The sequence below is a fragment of the Streptopelia decaocto genome (assembly GCF_964273445.1).
Source record: "Streptopelia decaocto genome assembly, chromosome: 2".
In the NCBI taxonomy this organism is placed as follows: Eukaryota; Metazoa; Chordata; class Aves; order Columbiformes; family Columbidae; genus Streptopelia; species Streptopelia decaocto.
This window is the reverse complement of record NC_138655.1, coordinates 136,181,043-136,204,844: the sequence shown is the minus strand read 5'-3', so window position 1 is coordinate 136,204,844 and position 23,802 is coordinate 136,181,043. Positions and strand designations below refer to the sequence as shown.

The 23,802-nt window shown below is 43.8% G+C and overlaps 1 protein-coding gene across 1 annotated transcript in view; it reads left to right on the top strand.

Annotated features, from left to right (window-relative positions):
- Positions 1-5,375: 5,375 nt before the first annotated feature.
- Positions 5,376-23,802, top strand: part of NXPH1 (neurexophilin 1) — a gene marked incomplete at both ends in the record, with an annotated part of 136,358 nt that continues 117,931 nt past the window's right edge. Inside the window, one exon of the mRNA XM_082045271.1 lies at positions 5,376-5,429. Coding sequence (XP_081901397.1) covers positions 5,376-5,429 — 54 coding nt within the window. The remainder of the gene's footprint in view (positions 5,430-23,802) is intronic.

The window sequence follows — 23,802 nt, the reverse complement described above, 5'->3', positions numbered from 1 at the left end:
AAAATCTTGAGTATATATGTACACACAGAGTGCCACCTGGAATAAGTCTAGTGAAGCTTGTAAGCTTGTTCATATTTATATCACAGAAGCCCTGAACAACCCAGACACTGCTGTTGGTACTTTACCTTTTAGTCGTCTTTGATCCTGAGCATCACATCTCACTCCAACATTGTGTGAGTCCTTATGACATAGCACCAGGAGAAATAATTAAGAACACCATGAATTCCAGGCAGTTCTCTTGAAGTGGTTGGACTATTCCTGTATTTTTCCATGTGGGATACAGAGTAACACCACTTTGTAGTAAGTCTTTGACTGTAAGTAGACAGAAATCAATGTAATAAAAATAAAAGTATTGCGGAGATATTTTTATATTTAGAAATGTGAATGGTACATACAGTCATATTCTGACCTTGAAAGAATGGAAATAAAATGTGACAAGGGACTCTGTTTGTAGTATTTATGCTAACCATAAATATATTCTGTTCAGACATGAAGATTTCCTTGAAACAAAAGAACTCTATTTAAAATGTGAAGAGGGGAAGGGACAAGAAGAGAATATCTGATGAATTAATGGTTAGCAATATGAAGAACATTTCAGTAAGATTATTTACATGAGTGATATGAAGCATCTGGCCTGTACACTGTATAGTACAAATATAGAAAAGCTGTGGAGGCCATAATCTGTCATTGTACTGCATATGCAACTCCAGTTGAATTCAATAGCACTCCAACTTGCCAACTTGCATATAGATGAGATGATATTTACTTATAGCACAGACTTTTTTTTTTTTTTTTTTTAATTTCAAGACAGCCATTGTTAACATTTTAATATATCCTTTAAAGAGATGGGACAAAACTTCCATTGACTTTAACAGCCAAAATTCCCAACCAAGACATTGGCTGTAACCCTGAAAAACAATCTGAGAAAAAAAAAAATCTGGTTAAGAGCAGACCAAAAAATGGTGGTTAAACTGCATTGTTTTTTCATCTTCTTAGGCTTGCTTCAGCCCTTAGTACTCCGGCCTAGCTTTGCCTTCTTTGTCTCACTTCCTTTTTTTCCAAGCAGTATTTTCAAAATAAGACACGTAACTTATACGAATCATACAAATAATATCCATTTATAATTTTTATTTCATATATAACTGTCATGTTTAGGCAAGTTAGCTACATTGCACAGCAAGTTTAGCACAGTCATTTGATATTTATCATTACAGCATTATATTTTCTTCTAGTGCCTCAAGCAATTAAACTATGTGCCCATCTTCTGCTGGAACCTGCAGCAATTATTAATCACTTGCCATTGTCTTTGGGTTTTCTGCTTGTGACCCTTTCAGTTCTGCAAGCCAGGAAGCTATCTTTGCAGTAACAGGGAAGATGTCTAAAGGTTAGAATATATTTCAAAGCTTTAAAAATAGTCCAATTGCATTTTTAAGTCTAATTGGACTTTAAAAAATCCGTTAGTATACACAGAATTTGTGCTTGTTTAAAACCTCACTAGCTGACACTTACTTGCTGGAGATCTTACTGCTAAGAATACAAACAGTATCCATATGGTTGAAATTAACATTCACTTAAAAAAAAATCTAATATTCCATTTAAGCTGCTGTATCAATATTACAGAATCAGACAAAAGTCAAAAGTCTGTGTTGAAAAATCCTAAATGTCAGATTTTCATAAGCATTACATTTCCTTTGTAGAAGTATCACATGTTCACAGCTGGAATACTTTGGAGACTGCTTTTTTTTTTTAACTGAAACGATCAATCCAGGCTCCTGTATTGCTCCTTTCTTCTGAAATGACAATGGAGGGAATGAGCAGTTCTAACAACATTTCTGAAGGAAAGCTTGATTCCACTGTAGTTAAAGAGTTTGTCCCAGTGGCCTTCAGCTGAGAAGGTCAGTTGAAGAGTGAAGAAGCCCTTAGTGAAGCCAGTGGGACCTTGGATCAGTCCCAACCTGACAGAAAACAAATTTGTCCATCCTGAAGAACTTTGTCTCAAAAGCCTGCTGACAGCTCAAAGTAGATACTCTACAGACCAGGCTGTTCATAGAAGACCTTGCTGAGTTTACAGGGGGAGGAAATTTTGCTAGGCTGAAGTAAAGAGGAATCAGGCTTACAATTCCAATGGCACCATGAGTTCCTCCACAGGGCTCCCCTAAATGACATATAAGGATCTGGATGAGAAAGACTGGGAGGATCTTCTTCTATTTGACCAGCTGAAGAAGTAATACCTCTCCAATGACTACTTCCTTGTCTTCTCCAATATGCAGACATTAATGATCAGACCTCAGATAAGCTGAATCTGTGGAGTTGAATCATTCCTCCTTAAAGAGGGAAATGTTCCCTCTTGAAGAAATTATGTCTTTCTCAGGAACATGACCCACTGAAATGTGGGAGACTTGGTGTAAGCTTTTTCTGCTCCATATTAAGCTGTCAATCTCATAGCTAAGGTAAGAGGAACCATGCTGGATCTAAGTATATAGCTTATTGCAAAGATCAGCAGTATGCTCCATGCAGCTTATGGCAAGTTTGTTCTATGCGAAGAGAGTAACATCTCTCTCTCTTTCTCTCTCTCTCTCGATTAATTACTAAGTGTGGACAAAGCTACCCACAGGGAAGTAAGAGTGGAATAGACAGGAAGGAGGGAATTGAAAAGTAAAAGTCATCTGTGATTTTTTTATTTGTTACCCATTTGAAGCAAGAAGTCTCTGGGCAGCTTTAGCCTGCAGTGTAATGCAGCGGCTCTCTGGAGCGGCAGGGTGACAGTATAATTCTTCGCAAGCTGCGTGCTTCTCTTCAAAAGTGTGACGTGAGCATTCCACATGTCTAGCAGAGTGATGGTGCTGGAGACATATGGAGTTGTCCATCTTCCAGGTGTTTGGAGCAGAAATGGCCACGGGGGATTCTCTAGTGCAGCTCTTTCAAAGAGTACTCATTACTTTCACTCCCCTTTCCCCAGACCCCTATTACTAGTGTTCCAAACTCAGACCCCCAAATTAAAAAGTATTTTACAGCTTGGTGATGAAGCTTCAGATTGGAGATATTAATTACCAGGACATGCTCTGAGGGAAGCAAGAATTTGGCAGGACAACTGAAGTCCTCTTTTTCTCTCTCATTTCCCGCTTGGTACAGCATGCTGGCTTGCTTCTTGGTTCCCCTTTGGGAGGTGATAAATCTGAGTTTTGCTATCAAGGCTGAGCATCTGGTAAGGCTACCCTGTGCTGTTGGTGTCCTCCCTTTCACCCTGTCCCAATGTCACATTGGTAATGATACGGTTTGAGGGATGGAAAAGGGCAGGGAAAAGCCTCATAGGACTCCTGGTAAAGAAGAAGGAAAACAAGGTCGATGAGACCTTTCCTTCTGCATGACAGCTGGCGAGATTAGCCACAATAGCGGACAGGGATGAGTTTTCTAGCTTCACTCCGAAGGACTGTCCAGCTACAGGTTCCTTTTTGCGGGGAGAAGCAACGCTTTAATCCCAGAGCTTGGGTCCCGCAGCCGTCACCCACCTCTACTCCAAGATCCCGTCACCTCGGCGCCCGCTTTGAGGGCGCCCGCTGCCTTCACAGGCTGAGCAGCACTGTCGTGGCACGGGACACCCCTGGGGAAGGTGGAAAAACTAAAATGAAAGGAAAGAAAGAGGTAGGAGATGTTCTCCCAGGCTCCTTCCAGGCGCTGGGCAGGCAGCCGGCTCCCGCGGGCTGGCGGACAGGGAGAGGGGCTGTGCCCAGGCAGCAGCGCAGGCAGCGCCGGCAGCCCGGCAGAGACAGGCAGCCGAGCAGCCCGGGCAGGGCAGGCAGCGCGGGCAGCGCAGGCAGCCCGGGCAGGGGAGGCAGCACAGACAGGGCAGGCAACAAGGCAGGCAGCGCGGGCAGGACAGGCAGGGCGGGCAAGACAAGCAGAGCGGGCAGCGCAAGGCAGCTTGCGCCGCCCGGGGAGGGCTCTGATTCATCACCCCGTTCAGAGGAGAGGATGGGACGCCGCTAAACTCCCCTTTCTCCCTCCTCCCTTCCCCCTCTCCGAGCAAGCCCCCTCCCCTTCCTCCCCCCTCCACTGCTCTTTCTCTCTCCCCAAGCAGTGAGGCTCGGACAGTGCTCGGCTCCAGAGCGTTATTTTAAGATGATCGGCCAAGGTCTTTGCAGATAGATTTTATCTGAAGTTAAATAGCAGGCGCTTGCCGCTCGCTGGCCAATAAGTCATTTTCAATAGAGACAAATCGCCCTGGACGCTCCAGAGCGCCGGTGCCGCCGCTCCTGCTCGCGCCCCCCGCCGAAGGCGAGCGGGCAGCTCGGGCAGCTCCCTCCTCCTGTAAGTGTCCTGCTCGGCGGAGCCGGAGTGCGGCCGTGTGTGGAGAAGGGGAGGCGAGGGGGGGAGAGCCTGCCAGCCGCCCAGCCGCCCTGACAGTGCCTGCGCCGGATGCACAGCGGCCGCGGGAAACCTCGGTGCGGAACGCGGCGAGGAGATGCGCAGGGGCAGCGGGCTGCGCCGCGGCGCTCAGCCCCTCTAGGCTCGCCCATGGAGCGCCCCGCGGAGCCCCGGCCGCCGTCGGACCCCCCACGCCGTACGTATCCCCGCCGCGCCCCCCCCCGCGGTGGCGGGGCTGTCCGCAGGGCGCTGGGACGGAGGAGGGCTGGGACCGGGGATGGGGTCCGCTCCCGTCGGGGCGCCCCGGGGCGCGGCCCCGTCCGGGACAAGGCACGCGCCTCAGGAGCGGTGGAGGGAGGTGGGCTCTTGTGGGTGGTACGCAGAGCCTGCTCGGCCGTCCCAGAGGCGAAGATCTTCGCCTCGGCTTTAGGCGCCAAAGAGCATCCGGAGCCCCGATCCCATCGTCTCCTGCCCCTTCTCCCCGTTCCGGCGCCCCTCCGCTCTCCTGCGCGCTGCCGGGGCTCCGTGGCCAATTGCCGGGCCGTTGCCTACCGGGCCCCGCCGAGCGCGTACAGGCAACCAGGGCAGGGCAGGGCTGGCCGTGGCACCCCCGGGCGGCCCCAGCCCATACCACGGGGCTCTCCCAACCAGTAAAAGGACTGAGCGCCGGGGAGTGTTGCCTACAGGCGCCCTGCAGCCAGCCCGAACCGTGCAATCACTTTGCTCTGACGCTGGATTAACTCGATTTTAATCGTTTTTTGTTTCCCCTACCCCCATCCACACACCCCATCTCCTCCTTCTCTCCCGCCCCCCCCCCCTTCCATACACACCTCTCTTCTCCCCTTGTCTCAAGCCTAACCTTGTCTTGTGGTCATGGGGTCTATAATTTCATTTTTGTCTAGGCTGGTGAGAGCTCTGCTTGTTCTGTAAAGTGGATGTCAGGTGGATCTATGTTCTGGAAGGAACAAAGAGGCAGCGAAGGCAGCGCGGGGGAAGTTTGAGCGGCGAGGATGCAGGCTGTGTACTGGTACGCGGTCCTTTTGCTGCAGCCCACCCTCTACCTGGTGAGTGCCCCTGGCCCCTCACACGGGTCGGGAAGGGGGGAGCTCGGCGGGTGGGGTCATTAGTCTGGTGGAGAACGAACAAACTCACGGCAACTACCGGCGCCCTGCAGCCAGCCCTGCCCCGTCCTCCCGGGGTCGGCCTGGGGCCGGGGCGGGGAGGCGCGGTGGTCGGCCGGGAGCTCTCGGTAGGTCGCGGCGGGGGCAGACCCGTAGCTTCACCTCCGCGGGGAAGAGGCGCGCCGCCGGGCGAGAGCAGGGTCGTGGGCTCCCGGGCCGGGTCCCCCGGTGCTTGCGGGGACAACCGGAGCGCCGCCGCGGGAGCGCCCGCCCAGACTGTGGGCTGGAGGCAACTTTTTGCCCTCTGCTCCCTCCTGGCAGTGGAAGCCCCTCGGGAGAGGACCCCCCCCCCCCGCCCCGTATGCCACTACGGGCGGCACGGTACAGGTGTGCAGGTACTTGGTGACGAGCACAGCTAGTATTTTCCGCGTGAAGTGTCATTGACTTTCGTAGCAAATCTCCTTTAAGATTACCGGGGGAACACGAGTAAACAGCGGCGTTATCTCCTTTCACACACACTTTATTCCCTCTACGGTCGCAAGGAACAAAAACAAGGCAGGCTGCTCTTTTGCAGCCCGTACCCTCGCTCGCCTGCGATGCGTTAGGCAAGCAAACGCTTGGCCGGAGCTTGTCCCGGTGCCAGCGGGGGAAGGAAAACCCCTTTTTCCAGTAGCGCTACAGGGGGAAGCACCCCGGTGCTCGTGGTGGGGGAGGCGGCTACGGCCCGGCTCCGGCAGCGGCTCCGCGGCCGCCGGGCGCTGCCTGCACTACGGCTCCCTGCGCTGGCGCGGATTTGCCGCCTGGGTGCGCTGCGGCGCAGCGCGGCGGAGCGCGGCCAAGCGAGGGGCAGCCAATCCCGAGAGGGCCCGGGTCGGTGGGGGGCGAGGGGAGTGAGGGGAGTGAAGGAGGTGAGGGGGAGCCGGGACGGCCGCGACCCGCTCCCGCTCGACGTGAGTCCCGCCTGGGAACCCCTGTCCTCTCCGGGCGGTACCACGTCTGCCGCGGGCGCCTCTCCTCCCCGCGAGTTTTATACCCGGGGTTGGGGTGGGGGTGGAGGGGGAAGCGGGGAGAAAAGTGCGTGGCAAATAATCTATCAAAAAGCCGGAGCGAGATCGATACGTCGTGTTAAATTTTAAATGTGTTTGCTGGCAGTTAAACTGCTCTCGACTCATTACAACAACAGTGCTGGATTTATTCTAATGCGCTGCAGTCTGAACAACAAGCGCATTAATTCTCCTTTAATTGTAAACTGGGAGCATTTGAAAACCATTCAGTGTGCAAATTATGCTGATTCAATTACCGTTTAGTTACAGACTTCATTACCTGAATGCTTTTTTTTTTTTCTTTTCCCGACGGCTTGGCATTGCAGAGTAAAGGAGACGATTTTCCATTTTCCCTCGAAACAATGCGAAATATGATGCAAAAAAAAAAAAAAAAAAGGAATAAAAGACAAGCTAGTGGGAGGGGACGCGCTTTTCGCCTGGGCTGCGTGTTCTGCCAAAAGACTCGGGGGCGATCCAAAGGATTTCCCTGTCTAACTCGATTCGTCTTTCTGAGTCGATACTTCCACGTTTATGCCAATCTCTCCCCATTTAGGGAGTGACTTTGTAAGTTTGCGTTAGGCCATCACGTGTGAATAAACTGTTTATTAGCATCGAAGCACGAAGTTTTGATTAAAGCTTCAATGCGGTGCCACAAGCCAGCAAAGTGCAGCATTTTGTTGTGCCTATCCATGTGTGCGCGTTGCTCTGTGTGGACTAGAGCAGTGTCAATTCAGAATTAAATTTTCAGTACCCAACCTATTAGAAAGGGCAAATGAAATGGCAGCACAACCCGCTTCCTATCGGGTTTGTGAACAAATCCTTTTTGAGAGGGGTTAATAATATAGGGGAGAGGGAAAAGAGCATGTTTCCTCTTCGCCTAAACCAGCCGTTGTTCAGTGATAGTGAACAGGCGCAGCGAAGTTGGGCTGCCTCGAAGTTACTCATTTACAGCCACTCACTAGTTTGTAATTTCTCTTCACCCAGCAAACCACTGCTCTTCCCTCCCCCGCCCTCCCGCCCCTCACCGTTAAACCTCTTCTCAGTCTTGGAAGAAAAGTGCTGCTTCTTTTCTCTCCCTTTTTAATAGCGCCATGTGCCGTCCAGCCTTATTGCCTGAAATTTATAGAGGTCATGGCCGACCAGAACGAGGAGGAATTTTGCTGGGGTGGAGAAGGTTCGCCATATTATGTTTATTGATAAGAACAGTAGTTAGCCTCTGCGAGACAGACATTTTCTCCTTATTTCGAGCTGTGTGGTGTATTGAAAATGTTATATTTGATTTGCAGTGGAAGTGTGTTTCCTTTGGCCTAAACAGATAATATAGTACTTATTTGGTAGAATTAGGAGTTAATCTTTAAAGGATTGAAGTAATTTTCTATCTTTACATTTAGAGAGCTGCAGAAAGTGTTCAAACTGCTACACTAGGTATTATTTACCACGATACTCCACCACTATTCTTTCGGAAACATCTTAGTCTTATTCTGGTGTATAATGTTTTCTTAACAAACAGTGCTGTGCCGAACTCAGAATCTTCATTAAGCAAACACGTAAATATTAAGAAAGAAAAAAACACCCGGAGATCGTACACTCTTCTAGGTTTGAGCTCTATTTGTATATAAGGACACCTGGGTTTTATACCCATTCCCTTTAAGGAAACCTTCTCGTTTAATTCCTGCCTAGTTGCCAGTGAATTTCCAGTCCCACACCACAGGACGATAAGGATGTTTCCCTGTTTTTTTTTCCCCCCTCTTTTTTTTTTTTTTTTTCGTGCGTGGAAACAACACGCTGTAGAAGCGACTACAAAACGAGCAGGCTGCTGGCAAAGACGGCAAGGCTCCTAACTAGTTATTTCGTACTGGGACAGGTCAAGCGTGGCCCCAGAGGAGGAGGCAGATCGCGTCCGTACCGGCTCAGGAGACCCGTGGGGCGGGCGGGGACCGGCGGGCCGGCGTCTCCCGGCGCTGCCGGGCGCTCGCCCCGTCCTGCCGCTTCCCAGCCGCCCGCCGGATTCTGCGCCCCCCTCAAGCAAACCCAGGGCGCCAGGCGCAAAAAATGCCTTGCAGATTGTGGGATTTTTACCACCTCCCTCCCCCACCCCCCCAACATGTTCACAGGCTCTGCTTTTACATGCTCTAGGGAGAACTTCCCGCACGGTAGGAGCAAAGAATGATAACACGCGTCTGCTTTGCTGGGATCACCCCGGGTTGGAGAAGATCACTGCTTAGCTACTCTTTACCCGGAGTGGCGGGTACGGAACCAAAACCAGTCGGAGTTTTGCTTTGCATGCTGCTAGGGTAAGGATCCCTCCCCCTTCAGCCCCTCGGCTTGTCGTCTTTTCCCAGCAAAGCGTTTCTTTCACCGATGTGTGTGTAAATGAGGATATACGCCAGAGCTGAGTGGCGGAGCGTTTTAACTCCGTGCAGAATTTAAACAGTGCAAGAGCAAATAGGGGGGCGGGGGGGTGATTTCTCATTCCCTGACGAGGGCTGCGAGAGAGCAGGTTGTTTCGCTGGGGGGTGGCGAGCTTCTCTGCGCGGCTTTTTGTCAGCGCAGTACAACCGTGGGGCTCCCGGGGCACCCTGTTTTACAGGGCGATGGCATTGACAGAGGGGCTTGGAAACAGCCTGCTGACCTCCTCCCCGTGCCGGGCCGGGATTTTAAGGTCTGTTCCACACCGTCACTGTAGTTTGGAGGCCTTCTGACAGCCGAGCGGAGCTTTCCTGCAAAAACATCGTGAATAATAGAGGTTTAAAATTGTCCTCAGCGGTGGCACGCTTGGCACGGTATTTGCTGAGGGGGTAAAAAGGAGGTTAGTGGCTCCAGAGTTTGTGTACATTTAATTTCGCTCTGTGTCGCACTGTTTGCGGTCATTTCACCCCGGTTAATGAAAGCTATGGAGAACGTGAAGAGATATCACGTGCCGGCGAAGATAAGTTGATTTTTTTTTTCTTCTTTCTTTTTAAAGATAGCTGCTGATTGTGTCCTACTTTGTCGTGGGAGGAAAAAAGTCTCTATAGGCTGCGAAGATAAAAGAAAACAAAAAATAAAACCAAAAGAGAGACAAGGCATTGTCCGATCATAATCATCACCCACAGTATTTTGTCAGAGGCATTTGGTGCTGAAAGCATTCAGGTTTTGCTTTTTTTCCCCCCCCAAACAAGAGACTTCTTGCAATTTTCAATTTGACGTCGAAAGGGGGCGGGGGGGCAGGGAGGGGAGGCGAGAAGAGGGGTGAAGCGTCTGGCGCGAAGAGAAAGAAGTGGCTTTTTGTGCGAAGCAGTTCATGTAGCCTTGAGAAGATCCCCCTCCCTCTTTCTAAAGGAGTTTGAGAGACGCTTTCGCAGTGGTGTAGGGGGAATAATTACCCTTTCGGAAGGTAAGGCACGGTGAATAGCAGCCGGACTCGGATTTCGTGTAGGCGGAAACAAACTTACCTACGTCTTTTTTTTTGTCTTAAAAAAAAAAAAATTATATATATATATATATATACATATATTTTTAATGTGAAGCGATGGACGGTGCATTCTTTCTTTTCTGGGGTTCCTTCTTTCCTAACCACCAGGGATCTGTGCTAGCAGTTTAAGAAAAGGTTTCCCGGCACTGAAATTTATTTCTTTTTTTTTTTTTTTTTTTTCCTGGTGCTTAGTACACACTATTTTCCCTTCTCAAATCGCTGGAGAAAGCAGTCTGGAACAGATTTCACCTGTTAGGGAGGCACCTGAATATAATGCAATATCCTGCCTCTCTTTGACTAGCCATATCTTCCAAGTCTGTACCTAGAGGTATCCATTTTAAGCCCTTTAATTTTTCCTTGCATCTCTAACCCGCCATTTTAATTAACAAAAAGCCAATTTCCCAGTCGTCTTGGAAAGTGTGGAGAAGCAGGTTAAGAAACCAATTGCTCGGAATAGCCAGTACTTGGACAAAATGAATGTGTGAGCCATCCTTTTCTCCCTGGGATTGACTTCTGTTCTCCCGAATGGGTTTGGGTGAAGTTATGCTGTGATTTATCAGATAGTTTAGCTCCCAACTCGCTTGTCTTGTAAGTCAGCATTAAGCCACCTCCTGGGTGCTTTGTAAATACAGCTTTAGCATTTTTTTCATGCAGTAGATTGACATGTTGACGATTCTGCTGTAAGGAATGTGACAATAAAGTGGAAAACCAAAGGCTGGCAAGTACTTCATCAAGGATAAAAAGGTTCTGCTGTAAGGATGTCACTCAATTTATTGTGAAAGTCGAATGAATTACGTTTAATGAAAGTGCTCCCCAGATGAATATTACCAGCAATTTCCTGAGTTGGCTCTGTCAGATTGATATGAGGAAATGCCAACCCATATCAAAAAAGATCTCCAATCTCAATTACTATGCAAGCTTTCGAAGAGCTCCTTTTTATTGATATGATATATATTGGCGGGTCCTCAATGCTGTGGAAACTGCTCTCTGTTCAACAGGGCAGCATATTTCCCAGTTTATTGCTTAACCCTACGTTTTTCTGACTGTTGTTTAAACTTCTGTAAGTGCCCTTCTTTTGGAGGGGAAACCACCTCTCATCCTCTTTCCCTTTCTGTGAACTAGAGAGACCGAAGTTGTGTGTCTAGCAGAGAGCAAGAGCGATGCTCATTGCAGGACGTTTGTTCAGCCAGAGTGGACAAAGCCGAAGGTCAAGAGAAATTACTCAGATGAGACAATGGCTCTGGATCCCCTATTTTTCAGTGTATTTCTGGGCGACAATCCAGACACGGTAATACTTGTCACGACTAGCAATCCCAATATTCCCACCCTTTCTTCCTCATTCCTCTAGGGCTTCTTTGGGCAAATTAGAAATTCACTAAACCTGGGAAGAGAGGGAAAAGCTCTTATGTCGCCTCATCTGCATAAGAATTGACTTTGTGAGAGGCTTTTCTGTTTTATTTTAACTACTATGACACCGGTCGCTGCTTAGGAATACAGCTTCTTTTTCCCAGAATCCGTCTTGCTGGGCTTGTTGGTGATTTAAGGAGGGATTCGGTCAGCTTTCTTCTACCACTTCCCCCTTCTCTTTCAACTTTGAAGTCGAACAGGAGAGAGGAAGAGATGGTATTGAAGGACAACCGGGAGGTGCTTGCTACTCTGCAGCAGGACGGGGACATGGACACCTTCACACGTTGAGCTGCGCTCCCTGCATGCAGCATTAAAGAGGAAGCAGAGAGAGCTTGTCCTTGTCACAAGTTAGTCTGGGTTACCATTTTCCTGTTCGTTACTGAATCTGCGTCTAAAAGTTTATTCAATGCACGATTAGTCCATGTGATATTTTTTTTTTTTTTAAGTGGATGTTTTCCCCCTCTGTCAGAGATGCTGAACGGATTGCTGTGGAAGACTAGTGCAAGCACTGCGGGGATAGCGGACAAGGACTCGCAGGCAGCCTGGGACAAGGCTGATTTAGAGCCGCCCCGCTCCGCGCTGCCGCCCCGCGCCCAGCCGTCCCTGCCCGGGGCTGCCGCTCCCTTTTCGGCCACCCCTGTGCAGCACCTCGGAGAGCTCCGGGACGAGGCGGGACGCGGCGGCGGCAGCACCGCGGACAGCGCCCGGCCCCGCTCCGCTCCCCGGCCCGGCGTGGGCGCCGTTCCCTTGGCAGTGGGTGCTGGGGACCACGCGGGCCCCGCGGAACTCCTCTGTCATAGGCACCCTGTCCAGGAAATACAGGGGCAGACAAGCAGGTCGATGTATTTACTGTTGCTGCTAACTGGCTTTCTTTTAGTGGCAAAGCAGCTGCTTTGCTTTCTGGGGAAAAACTGACCAGAGGGGCATGACATGAGTGTTGAAGGGAACAGGGATGGAATCTTGGATTTTGTTATCTAAGATCCCCAGCAGAATTAGTCTGGGGATCAGGAAGGCTCTTCTGGGATGCTTAGGTCTGTCCCATTCTATCCCAGGACGACAGCATCCTCTCCTTTTGGAGAGAGAGACCAGAGACATCTGAGAGCATCAGAGTCAAAATGGACTGACACTGAGGTGTGAGGGCAGGGAGCGATTAGTTAATAATGACACTTCCTAACCCCTGGGTCATTTTATGTCATTTTTGGTGTGACATTTGTGACGGATAGCCAGATCTTGCACCCTTCACTTGCTTGTGTCCCGACAGCCAGTGTTTGGAGTATCTCCCAGCTCCCTCCTTGCTTTCAAGAGGAGATAATAACAGGGAAGTGCCTCCACCCCTGTAAATCCCCGCTCACTAATCGACAGAGCTGTCCTCTAGAGGTCTGCTGCCTGAAAAGCACTTATCAATGAAACACTGACTTTTGACAAGGCAGGTGTAAGTGGATGACTGATGTAGAGTCCTTCAATAAAGGAATGTGATGGGAATTTACTGGGCTGAGAGGAAAAACAACCCACAATCTCCACCAGCCCTTCAGACAAAACCATAAGCTGTTTACTCCTGATCCATATTCTCCCATGAATATCAGTAGCAGTTGTGATGCTTTTGCTGGATGTGAACATTTTCCAGTCCCTTTTGATTACACCATGTCCCCATGGGTGATGCCTGGAAACTGTATTGTCTGCTTCAGAGATTTTGCTTTTATCTTCCAAATGCCACCCTCATTAATGTCAGTGTCTTGCAGTCCAACTAGTGACAAATGTCTCAGGGGCGTCCATCTGCCTTACACTCTGCATCCATCTCTCCAGTTGCCTCGTCTTTTCCTCTCCAAGGAGTGGTTTGGTAATATTTTCTTCCTTTCCCCCTCTGTCTGCTCTGAAATGATTTCTCCACTAGTTGGTCTCTGTCCTGTCCATTTATGTGTTATTTTTCCCAGTGCTCGCTGGGGTATCACCTTTCCTGTTCATCTGCTTCATCACTTCAATGACAGGTTGACCAGTGCATGGAGAGATAATCTGCTCTTTCCACATCTGCAGATTGTTGAAGGAGGAGAAATTTGGGTTTTTTGCTTTCTGGGAGCCTACCAAAGGATAATGATACTAGTGATACTAGTGCCCTGCTTTCCTCAAATTTCATTTTCTAATCCAGACTTGATGCAAAAACTAAAGAACAAAGAGCTTTGTTGTTTCTTTGTGTGTGTAGCCTGGTTGTTTCCTATCCTATCCTGTGTGTTTGTTATCATTCTGTGTTGTGGGCTTTTTTTTTTTTTTTTCCCCCCTGAACTTTTGAAAAACTGATAAGTAAAATACACATATGTTTTTTCTTTGTTTCCTTAAACTTTGGTGATAGCTGAACAGGATCCCTAGGCCCAGCAGACTCCTTTTAGCAGCAGAGCTGACAGCCAAAATAATACCAGGAAAAAAGTGAGCTTGTAGCCTCAGTTCTTGGAACCATCGGCAATTAAAATATGATGCACATATACAGTTTTATATATATATTTTATATATGTATAAATTAGATATACTAAATTCATCTAAGCAATACAGCATCCTTGGTTGAAAAACAGAAGATGCTATAATACGTACCTTCCTAGTTAGAACATCTGATGTTTTGGTTCAGAAATCCCTGTACTTATTGGTGATTTCTGACAATTCCCGTAGTTTTGGATCTGGTCCTATGAACATAGTGATTCTGCCTGATACTGCATACTTATGTCAGAAATAACATAAGTAACATTAGAGATCATTAATGACTAGCATTTGAGGTTGTGCAAAAGTAAGTATGGACTTATAATAGGAATAATATTAAAACTGTGTCCTCATGGTTGTTTCAGAGTCAATAGAAATATTGTAAAATATTTATCTCTTTAAAATAAAAATGTTAGTCTGTAATCTGACTCTAATTTAAAGTAATTTATGTTGTCACTTTCTTCAGCTACTTTGTATTGCATACAGAGTTTTTTCATTATGTTGACATGGGGAATGCTTTGCACCTTGAGAAGATTTTGTAAGCAATATTGCAAGGTAAAACATAACAATAATACTGTAGCTTTATAGAAGACAATTGCTGAGTGAACAGGTCTTCAAAGAGCAGGGAAATACGGAGTACAAATACAGAGATGTGACATAAAAGGTATGCATAATAAATAGTACATCAAAACCTTCACCATTAGAAAAGTTGGACTCCATCCTGCTGCCTTCATCTGTAATGGATATTTCCTTAACGAGGCCCACAATTTCGTATTCCTACTTATTTCTTCTCCCTGCTTCCACAAACAATTCCATTTGCTTAATTGACTTACTTTCAGTAGATGGTACTGTAGTACATCTTGCCAAACAAGGTGCAAGAGTATGACTCTTTAGTAACAGTACTTTCCAATATCTGAATTATAAGTTGTTGGGATTTTGAGCAGCTACTTGCACAAAGGATGTCCTTAGCTGCAACGGAGCCATTTCTGTGGTTGGTCACTTGGAGGGAGTAAGGAATGACATCGTCTGGCGCTAGATGAGACGGTGCTCTCTGTGAGTTGTCTGCTCTACCTTCATCTTCTCTCTACCGAATCAAACAGTGGTACCTCTTGCTGTGTGCTTCCTTGCTCTGTGGCTCTGCTGGCTCTACTAGCACTAGTCACTGGAATCTTGAGTATATCAGATTGTAGCCTGTGTTTGCATCTTAAATGTACAGAATATTTGCTAGCTAGAGCTAGCCTTGGAAAAGTTATGGGGTGGATTAGCAGATTGTAATGATATGGTTCAGTCTTTTGGTGTAATGGAATCCAAATTAATATGGAAATATGTGACTAAGTACATTAGAGGAGGTATGAGTGCTGCTTTTATTCTTCACGATTCATAAAATATTCTGAAATTGTGGGGTTGTAGCAAACACTTCAGAGTATCTGCCAATGGCTTGTAACTACTTTTTAGAAGAAAAACACAAGCTTAACTGAAGTGAGGAGGCTTGCTCACATACACTTCAGTGCTTTACTGAACTAGAACCACAAGAAAGTGAATGCACTATGGTTTTTGCATTTCAGTTTTTAGAATATATAATTTACTTCTTCCATGCCAGAAAAGATCACACATCCACACATATATACTTTTATAAATGTCACAAAGCAATGTTTTTACCAACAACTTGTTGAGTTTACCTCTGGGCTACTTAGGATCTGTTACAGTATTATGGTTATAAGCAAGCATTAAACTACCTACCATCCCTTATCCTAAACATATTTTATTTATTATTATAGGATAATAATTAATTCAATATTAAAAAAATTATCCATGAATTATTGGATAAGCTTTTTTTTTCCTTAACTCTGATTTGTGACTTATTTCTGAATACTGATTTAGCTTCTGAAGAAATAGCTTGCAAAATATCTTTATCTTATTTGACTTTTTTTTTTTTTTTTTTTTAAATATCTTTTAAGTATTCAGGCACCACCACTTACTTTTTTTTCTAGAATCACAGAGGTGCAAATGGTGGCATATCTGAGAAAGCTATGTGTGTAACCTGCATGCAGTATTATATCTGTGCTCTAGATTTTAAGTCTAACTGCTACTGGTGTACATTTTTTACAGATCACTGCAGATTCTTTTTGTCCTTTCAGAAGAAACATGTACTTGAATGATGACCATGCAAGGCAAAAAAATGTACCTTTATTTGTTCTTCCACAAGAAACTTGCATGTTGATTCAAGACCATTCAGACTCATGAAAACTTTGCCATTGATTTCTCTGGTCATAAAGCAAGGTCCTTAGCTTGATAAATATTTCTGTTTTCATAAGGTGGGGTGGAATGACATTTCATTCCCTTTTGGCATGAGTTGCTTTGTGTGAATTGGCTATTCATAGTTAGTACAGGAAGGAAGAAGTAATCATTTCTAATACATGTGAAAGAATATGTATATATGGCTATGTGGTATTCACAGCCTTTGGTCTGAGCAACTTGGTCTCCCGTGAAGTTAAGAAGTGCTGAGTGGTCTCTATATAATTTCATTTCTGGCATTGTTTCTGTCACTGTGGTATGCTTTAGTAAACTTACTGAGAAGGATGTTGTCCTTTCGTCAGTCTGCCATCAGACCCTTCCTTTAGATCCAAGTCCTTTTGTCCACTGGCAGAACAGCTCAATGGCTACAGTGCTCCTTCACCTTGAGTAATGACTATGTGATTTGTCCCTGAGCTTTTCTGTGTTGTTTTATCCAAGTGGCACAGTATTAGTGATCTATGCCTGGCAAAAAAATAAAGCTGTGCTGCCTGCAGTTATAGGTAGGTGATTTCCTTTAGCTCAACAGGTGGAGCTGTGACTTTGCAAGCCTGTTGATCCAGGTTAAAATTAAGCTATATGGGCAGGTCCTTTACTCAATTTTGCTAACGTATTTTACATTTCCTAAATTTGCACCTACATTTCCATTGTTTGTGGAAAGTTTTTAATCTCCTGACTTGTAAAATACTTCAGGTAATGAGAGACATACACACTCACGTATTCATCAGGAAAAGTTTTTCATCAGTGGGAATGTGATGGTTTTAGGGGGCTGCTATGGAATTTTTTTTCTACCCCAACTCTGCATATTAATAGAGAAATTAGACTGAGTCTAAGACAACAGCTCCACTTAGCCCTTTTTGAGTATGGTCCACCTTGCATGGTTGATTTAAGATTAATCCCTGAATTCTAGGAATTTTCTGTGACCTGCCTTTCTCAAAGACCGTAGAAATATTTGGGATAATTATGTCTTCAGCATGTTTAGAAAAATCTAGGTACAGTGGATTTTTGTTAACTTACATAAAAATAGCAAACTCATTGCTTGTATATCCCATAATTCTGATTTCATAGACTGCCTGCATCTCTTATGGTCCGTGGTCCATGTTGTCCTTTTTTCCTTGTTTTAGCTGCAGGTGTTCATGTGGTGGTTGGAGTAATGTTCTGTGTTGGGAAAACATACTATGGAAAAACAGGGGAGTGGCTTGAAATGACTTGGGACAATAGTATGAGGATTGACCTATAAAAGTTTTTGCTCCTCAGGAGGTTTCAATTCTCCTGTATTCTCATTGACTTACATTCATTTTTTCATCATACACCTCTGTAAACTTGTTTTGTTTGATGAATGTTTAGAGAAGGATTGTTTCCACATGGATTTGTGCATCCCTTGGTAAGTCAGTGATTCAAACACAATACTGGATGTTCATTAATCACATCAGAAGTGTTCCTGATACTACACTTACATGGCAAAGTTAACTAGGGAACAAAGACAGTAACAACTGAAGATTTCAAGTCATAAAATATGCTGAAAACATTTACTGAATACTTATGAATAAAAAAAGCAGAAATAAAAATGGGATAGGCTATTTCATGAACAGAAATGTAGGCTAAATTAATCAAATAAATTGTTTGCTATTAATAATGTGACCAGCTACAGTCAAGCTCCAATAAATATGCCCAGTGGGGATGGAAAAGCTACCCAACTGAAATTGCATTGATAAATTTATCCTAGTTTCCAGTGCCTTCTGAGTACGTATTTAGGAAACAAAGGCTGTCATAAAGATAGCCTGACAGAAAATGGACTCAAGTATTTTTTTTTTTTTTTTAATTGAGATAGTTCTCTTTGACAATGGGAATAATTTTCAGATTACTTAATGATGTAAAATCTACCCCTGCTTAGGTGGAAATTTTTTAGCGGAAATGTCAGCATAAAAGGGATCTCCAATGGTTATAAAAATAACCTTGAGGTTATACTCCTTTTTTGTTTGTTTATGGGTGTTTATTTATTTATTTATTTATTTAATGATAGGTAAACATGATATGAGAGCTACCTTTTTTAAAAATTACGTGGTCTGGCCTGTTTAGTACCCAAGGAATGTTTGCTGTGGTCACCTCTGCTTTTGCTAGAGGACTCGTTGGGAATGATAGAGAAGCATATTATTAGGTCTCATGCCTGAAGTAACAGGAGGTTCACATCTAATGAAATCCTGTCGGTTCTAAAATATGAGAGTGACTGACATTGCATAGAAATAAGTACAGTAATCAAAAGGCAATCCCAGTGAAACAAAATCAAAACAAAATCTCACAGAAATTCTGAATAAAGACTCACCCTGTCACAATTGCTTAGCTTTCATAGCCTGTTCTCCTTTGATGTTTGCTACTGCAAGAGTTTGTCTCCTCTAAGCCTGGACCTCTTTTTCATCCTTGGCTACTTAAGAATCATTTGCACAGCACCTGGTGTTATTAGTGACTGAGTCGGTGTTACTCACAAACCTAAGACTCCAACTTCAGTCACGGGCTTGGTTCAAGGATGAACTATTCACTTAGGTTTTTTTTTCTAATACAGTATTACTGCCATTAAGCACAGTAAAGAAACATGGCAAATGTCCAATGAAGGGACTATGCAGAAAGTTTCTCTTACATGCAATATTCTTTATTATTAATCTTTGTTGTCCTCTATCACAACTTCTAGCTTTAATTGGTTAACTACTTCATATTCAATTACTTTATAATTACTTCACATCAGCCATGCACTCAAGCTCTGGCTTTTGTTTGCGTGGTGATTTCAGTTCATGACACTCTGAATATCATATTTGGACATTTTTCAGCGTGCCTGTCCTCACCGTGCGGTACCTCTTCCATGGCTGACATGTCAGACCATAGCAGTCTTCTTTTGATCATCCTGGGCTTGCTGTCAGCTCCAGTCACACATTCAAGCATCCTATTAGTCACTTGTAAGAAGCTAACAACATGCAGCTAAGCTCTGCTCCCAGATAAATGGCTGCGCTTCACATTCAGCTATCACAACAGAATTAGTATCAGCTGTGATAGTTAGACTTCTGGGTTATTTTTGAGTTTAAATGCCTAAAATACCATAACTTCTCTAGTAATTATGCTCTTGACTCACAGAGGCACATGAAAGCAAAAAAATAGGGCAGCAATGGCCATTGGGAAGTAGTCCCAGCTGGCTCTGTAACACCCCAGACTTACAAAAGTTATGGTAAATTCACAGGACTTCTCAACTCTCCTTTTCCTTTGTCCCCCATCCACACTCTTGTCATCAATCCAGTGTCTGAAGCTTTTGCTGTGGATTTAAGAGTTTAAATTACTTTCTGTGCTTCAGGAATTGTGGACCCAAACCTCACAATTCTGAGGTAGTTGCTTTAATGACAGCCCAGTGGGGAGTTTTCTTGATTTTGCTTGTTCGTTTTATTCTGCTTGGTTTAATGCACTCAGGTACTCCTTCACTCAGGAAACAGGATCTCCTCATATATAAGTTCTGAGACGTTTGTAGTTTTAAGTCTTTCTCAATTGCTCTTTGTCCCTACATGTATGAGTTTGTTCATAGTGGAAGCACTTCAAATTTTGAGAGCCCTATATCAGAAAAAAACCTTTACTCTGATGTGAAATAAATTATTAAACCAGAAAGCTGAAATTTTGTTGCCTTACCAACTTGATCCATTGGGCATATTAGCAACATATTAGCCCAATTTTAGTAGCAGTTTATGCTTTGGAAATGTCAGAAAGTGTTTAAGTTAATTCCTTTTCTTCCTCTGGTTGCTTAGTTTGGATTGTTCACTAGATTCTGTGAATTATGCTTTTGGAAAACATCTCCCAGCAGGGATCTGTGAGTATCTAATTTCAGGTTATGAACTCTAACAGGTCCTTGGGACAGAGAGAGTGAGCACTTCATTGTAGTGATTAGAGGCACCTTCGGGATCTAGCCCGCATGATCTTCTAAAATTTCTAACACTAAGCATAAGCAGTCTTGTGCTTCCCGGTTTTTAATCTGCTTGCTGGACCTCTTTTATTTTCACAGCTACATCCAAGTCCAACTCTTGTCTTTAAGTTTAAAAAAAAGCCAACTTGTCACTCTGTCATAGTGCAGTTAGTTACTTCTAGAAAGCTGTTTATGTACCCAAGATTCTGAAGGCTTTTATTTTTTCTGAAGAACACTACTCATGGTTAGCTGTGGTGTATATTGTTACCTTGAAACAAGTTACCAATTTGCAGGCCACTACCCTCACTCCCTGTCCATTATTTTTAAGCTTATGATTAGCTTTCTTTAAAGATTTGTATCTATCATTCCTTATAAAAATGCATCAGCAAACTACTGCATGCTCTCTTTACGTTTAGCCACCTCTTCATCCTCAGTGCATCAAGAGGCATTGTCAGCAAAAGGACAGGATAACTTGCCCTCAACACCTTATGTTATTTGTCTAGGACATCAGGAACAAGGATTGCAGGGATGTTCTAGCTTGATGCATCCAGCTCTTTGGGCTGAAGAAAGCGTGCTCTGTTTTGCAGAGCTGAAACATGTATAGGTTATTCCATGCAAATAGCTATGAGGGTTCAAACAGTTAAAGAATATTAGTGATTTTTAGCTGTGAAAGCTGAGATACTTCTGGGAAGAAGTAGTTAAGAATTGAGATTTAAAACACCCAACAAACTAGACTGGCTTTGAATAGGCGTTTCAGGAATTGTAAAAATTATATACCTGAGAAAAGGCCATGCCCTACTGCATTTCAAAGGTTTTTCTTTCTCCAAAAAGGCAACATTAAGACTTCTCAAAGAAGAACTGTGAGTTTTTTTATTTTTCTTTCCTTTTTTTTTTTTTTTTCAAAGTAAGGTATATTTTTCTGTAATCTTTTTCCCTAAACCATTTTGTGTTAAACTTTCCACAAAGACTAAATAAAGATTGAGGCAGATATCTTGCAGGGAAAATTTTACTCCAAGTGGCAAGAGTTCAGCAAACTTATAAGCAACTGAAAAAAGGTCTTATTATGGGAAGTTTCAGGCAACCTTAATCATAGCTGTTGCTACCAGAACCACCTATAATTTATAGACTCGTGTACCTTCCTAGGTGTTCTGTGTGACAGTACTTTCCAAAATGTTGTTATCCTATAAATACATTTTGTGTTTCTTTTTTTTTTTTTTTTTTTGTATCATTGTACTTTGGAGAAGCTTAAAGTGTAGAATGGTTAGAAGAATGCAGTTATTGTTATCATTTATAATTTCTTTATAACACTATCTACTGTGTAGTGGTTACAGACTAGACTTCTAGTAATAACTTTTTCATGATCAGGTGCTTAGAAAGGGCAGAGGGAAAACTGGGTTGTAATGGATAGATTTTTTTTTTTTTTTAATTAAAAGTGGCAGGTAGCTACATTTGGTACACACAGAATGAAAAATGCTGTTCTTTAAATACTTAAATGTGCAGATTGTATCAAATTATGCATAACTTTAATTATTTTCTAAATATGCTGTTCTAGAAGTATAGACATTATAGTCTTGTTGGTCCTGAAGAGTGTGACATATTTCTTTTCAAATAAGGCTTTTTCACTCTGCCATCTCTTTATGGGTGGACCTTTTAAATCTGTACAACTTGTTACAGTAGCTCAAAAATAATTGTTGGTCAGTTTGTACAGAAACAGCTAAGGGACAAAAGAAACAGTCTCTTATTATTCTTATTTCTTAATCTTAAAAATAAGGAGATTTTTCAACTGGTAAATTAAAATAGATCACCAGTGTGACCAGATTGGGGTGAAGGGTACTGGTAGCATGATTAAGAAAGTCGTGCTTCATTGCAGGCTACATGTGACCTTGGGAAAGCTCAGTTATGCCTTGGGACAAAAAAATTAATGTTTCATTTTGTAACAGTACCATCTTTCACCTTTATATGGATTTAAAAATGTAAATAAAATTGCTTTCTGTCAATGGTATATGTGAAGGTCACAGTCATATTCACCATGAGAAGTCAAACTGAACTGCCATTTGATCCGTCATTGGTTCAGTAGATAACAATGCATTCTATTCACTTCCAGTAATCTAACTTGTAAGCATTTTATAGCCCAATATTTTATGCCTAGTTGCTAAAAAGCAAAAAATAAACTTTTCCGCACTTCATTGCAGATTTATTTACAGAATAACTGTGTATCATATAGAGAAGTTTTTTAGAATGCCAGGACATCTTGTATTACAGTCATACTTGCAAAAATGGCAAGACTTGGGTACTATAAAAGATAGGAGGAATGACTAGGAAAAGAGTTCAAGGAGTCTGATAGTTCTAACATTTTTGTGTTTATCTCATGCAATTATCTCACAGATCATCTTTGTGGCAGCTTTGGCATAAGTTGTATTCTTCTAAAATTGAAAACAAACAAAAGCTGCTGTGCCTGCTGTTTAGAGGTGGGGATGGATAAAAACAGTTTGAATTTAGATGACATGGTATAAATGTTTTTTTTTCTAGTTTTGGCAATGCAAGACCTGGGAATAAGTATGAGGCGTGTTTGCCACAATACAGACTACCCAGTTGCCTGCAGATTTCTCTCTGGATATCTGGAACATTTGTTGGCCAGAGCTTCAGCCGGTATCAAGTCTGGATGGTTCCCTTGATCTGACCATATGTGACTACACATACCTTCTGCTGTTGCTTCCTCTCTTGGCTAGCACACCAATTGTTCTGAAAGTGTGTAAGCTGTCATGCTTTGAGACAGAAACAAACCATTAAATGTGAAGTGCTAGCGGGAGACTTTCCTACATGCAACTAAGTCTGCATTTGCTCAGTACAAATAAATAAGATATTCCTTTCACTGGAATGTGAACAACACTTTATTCTTAAGTGTTTCTCTGCTGCACTATTAAGAGCTTCCTTAGAAACGACTACTAATGGCCATAGGTAGAATCAGGACACTAGATTAGGTGAACTGATTTGGTTACTGCTTTGTTTCTGTATTAAGAGATTATCTCTACCTGTGAACTGGTGAAAGTTTGTTAGACTATTAGATGTTACAAATGCATTCAGGCAACAGAATTTTGTCAGAAACAGCTTCCCAAACTCCTGGATATCCGTGGGTATTTAACAAGATCTGACTTGTAGTATTAAGCGAAGATACTGGGGACTAAATTTTTACAAAAATACTCGTAAGTCTTCTGTGGTGGGATTTCATACAGCTTCTTATATTAGCAACAGAAGGAGTTGTCGCTGTGACTAGTAGTGAAGAATTCTGCATCTTTCATAAAGTAGAAGAGATGCCTGTAAAAAGTTACTGTAGAGAAATGTTTGTAGCTCTTGCTTAAAACAACCAAACAGCCAAGTGCAGACAATTATGTGCTTGGTTAGCCTGTCTTTTGAGCTACTGGGACATGAAGCATTCCTAATCCTGAACATAACTAACTGAGTTAGGAATAACAGTATTTGAGCTAAGAAGTCCTACCTCTTAGAAGGACTATTAGTATGGGTGTAGCTGTGCACAAATGTATTATAAAAGGCTTGGAGGTTGCTCACATACAGGCAAAGACATGCTGTAATTAACCACACAGATACATTCTTGGTGAGTTCTGTCCTCAATATCAGCATAAATGAACAAGATTAATATTGTAGCTGAAACACAGGAGTAGAAGATGCATTTTCTTGAAATTGTCTCATCCTTCCTCTTGTCAA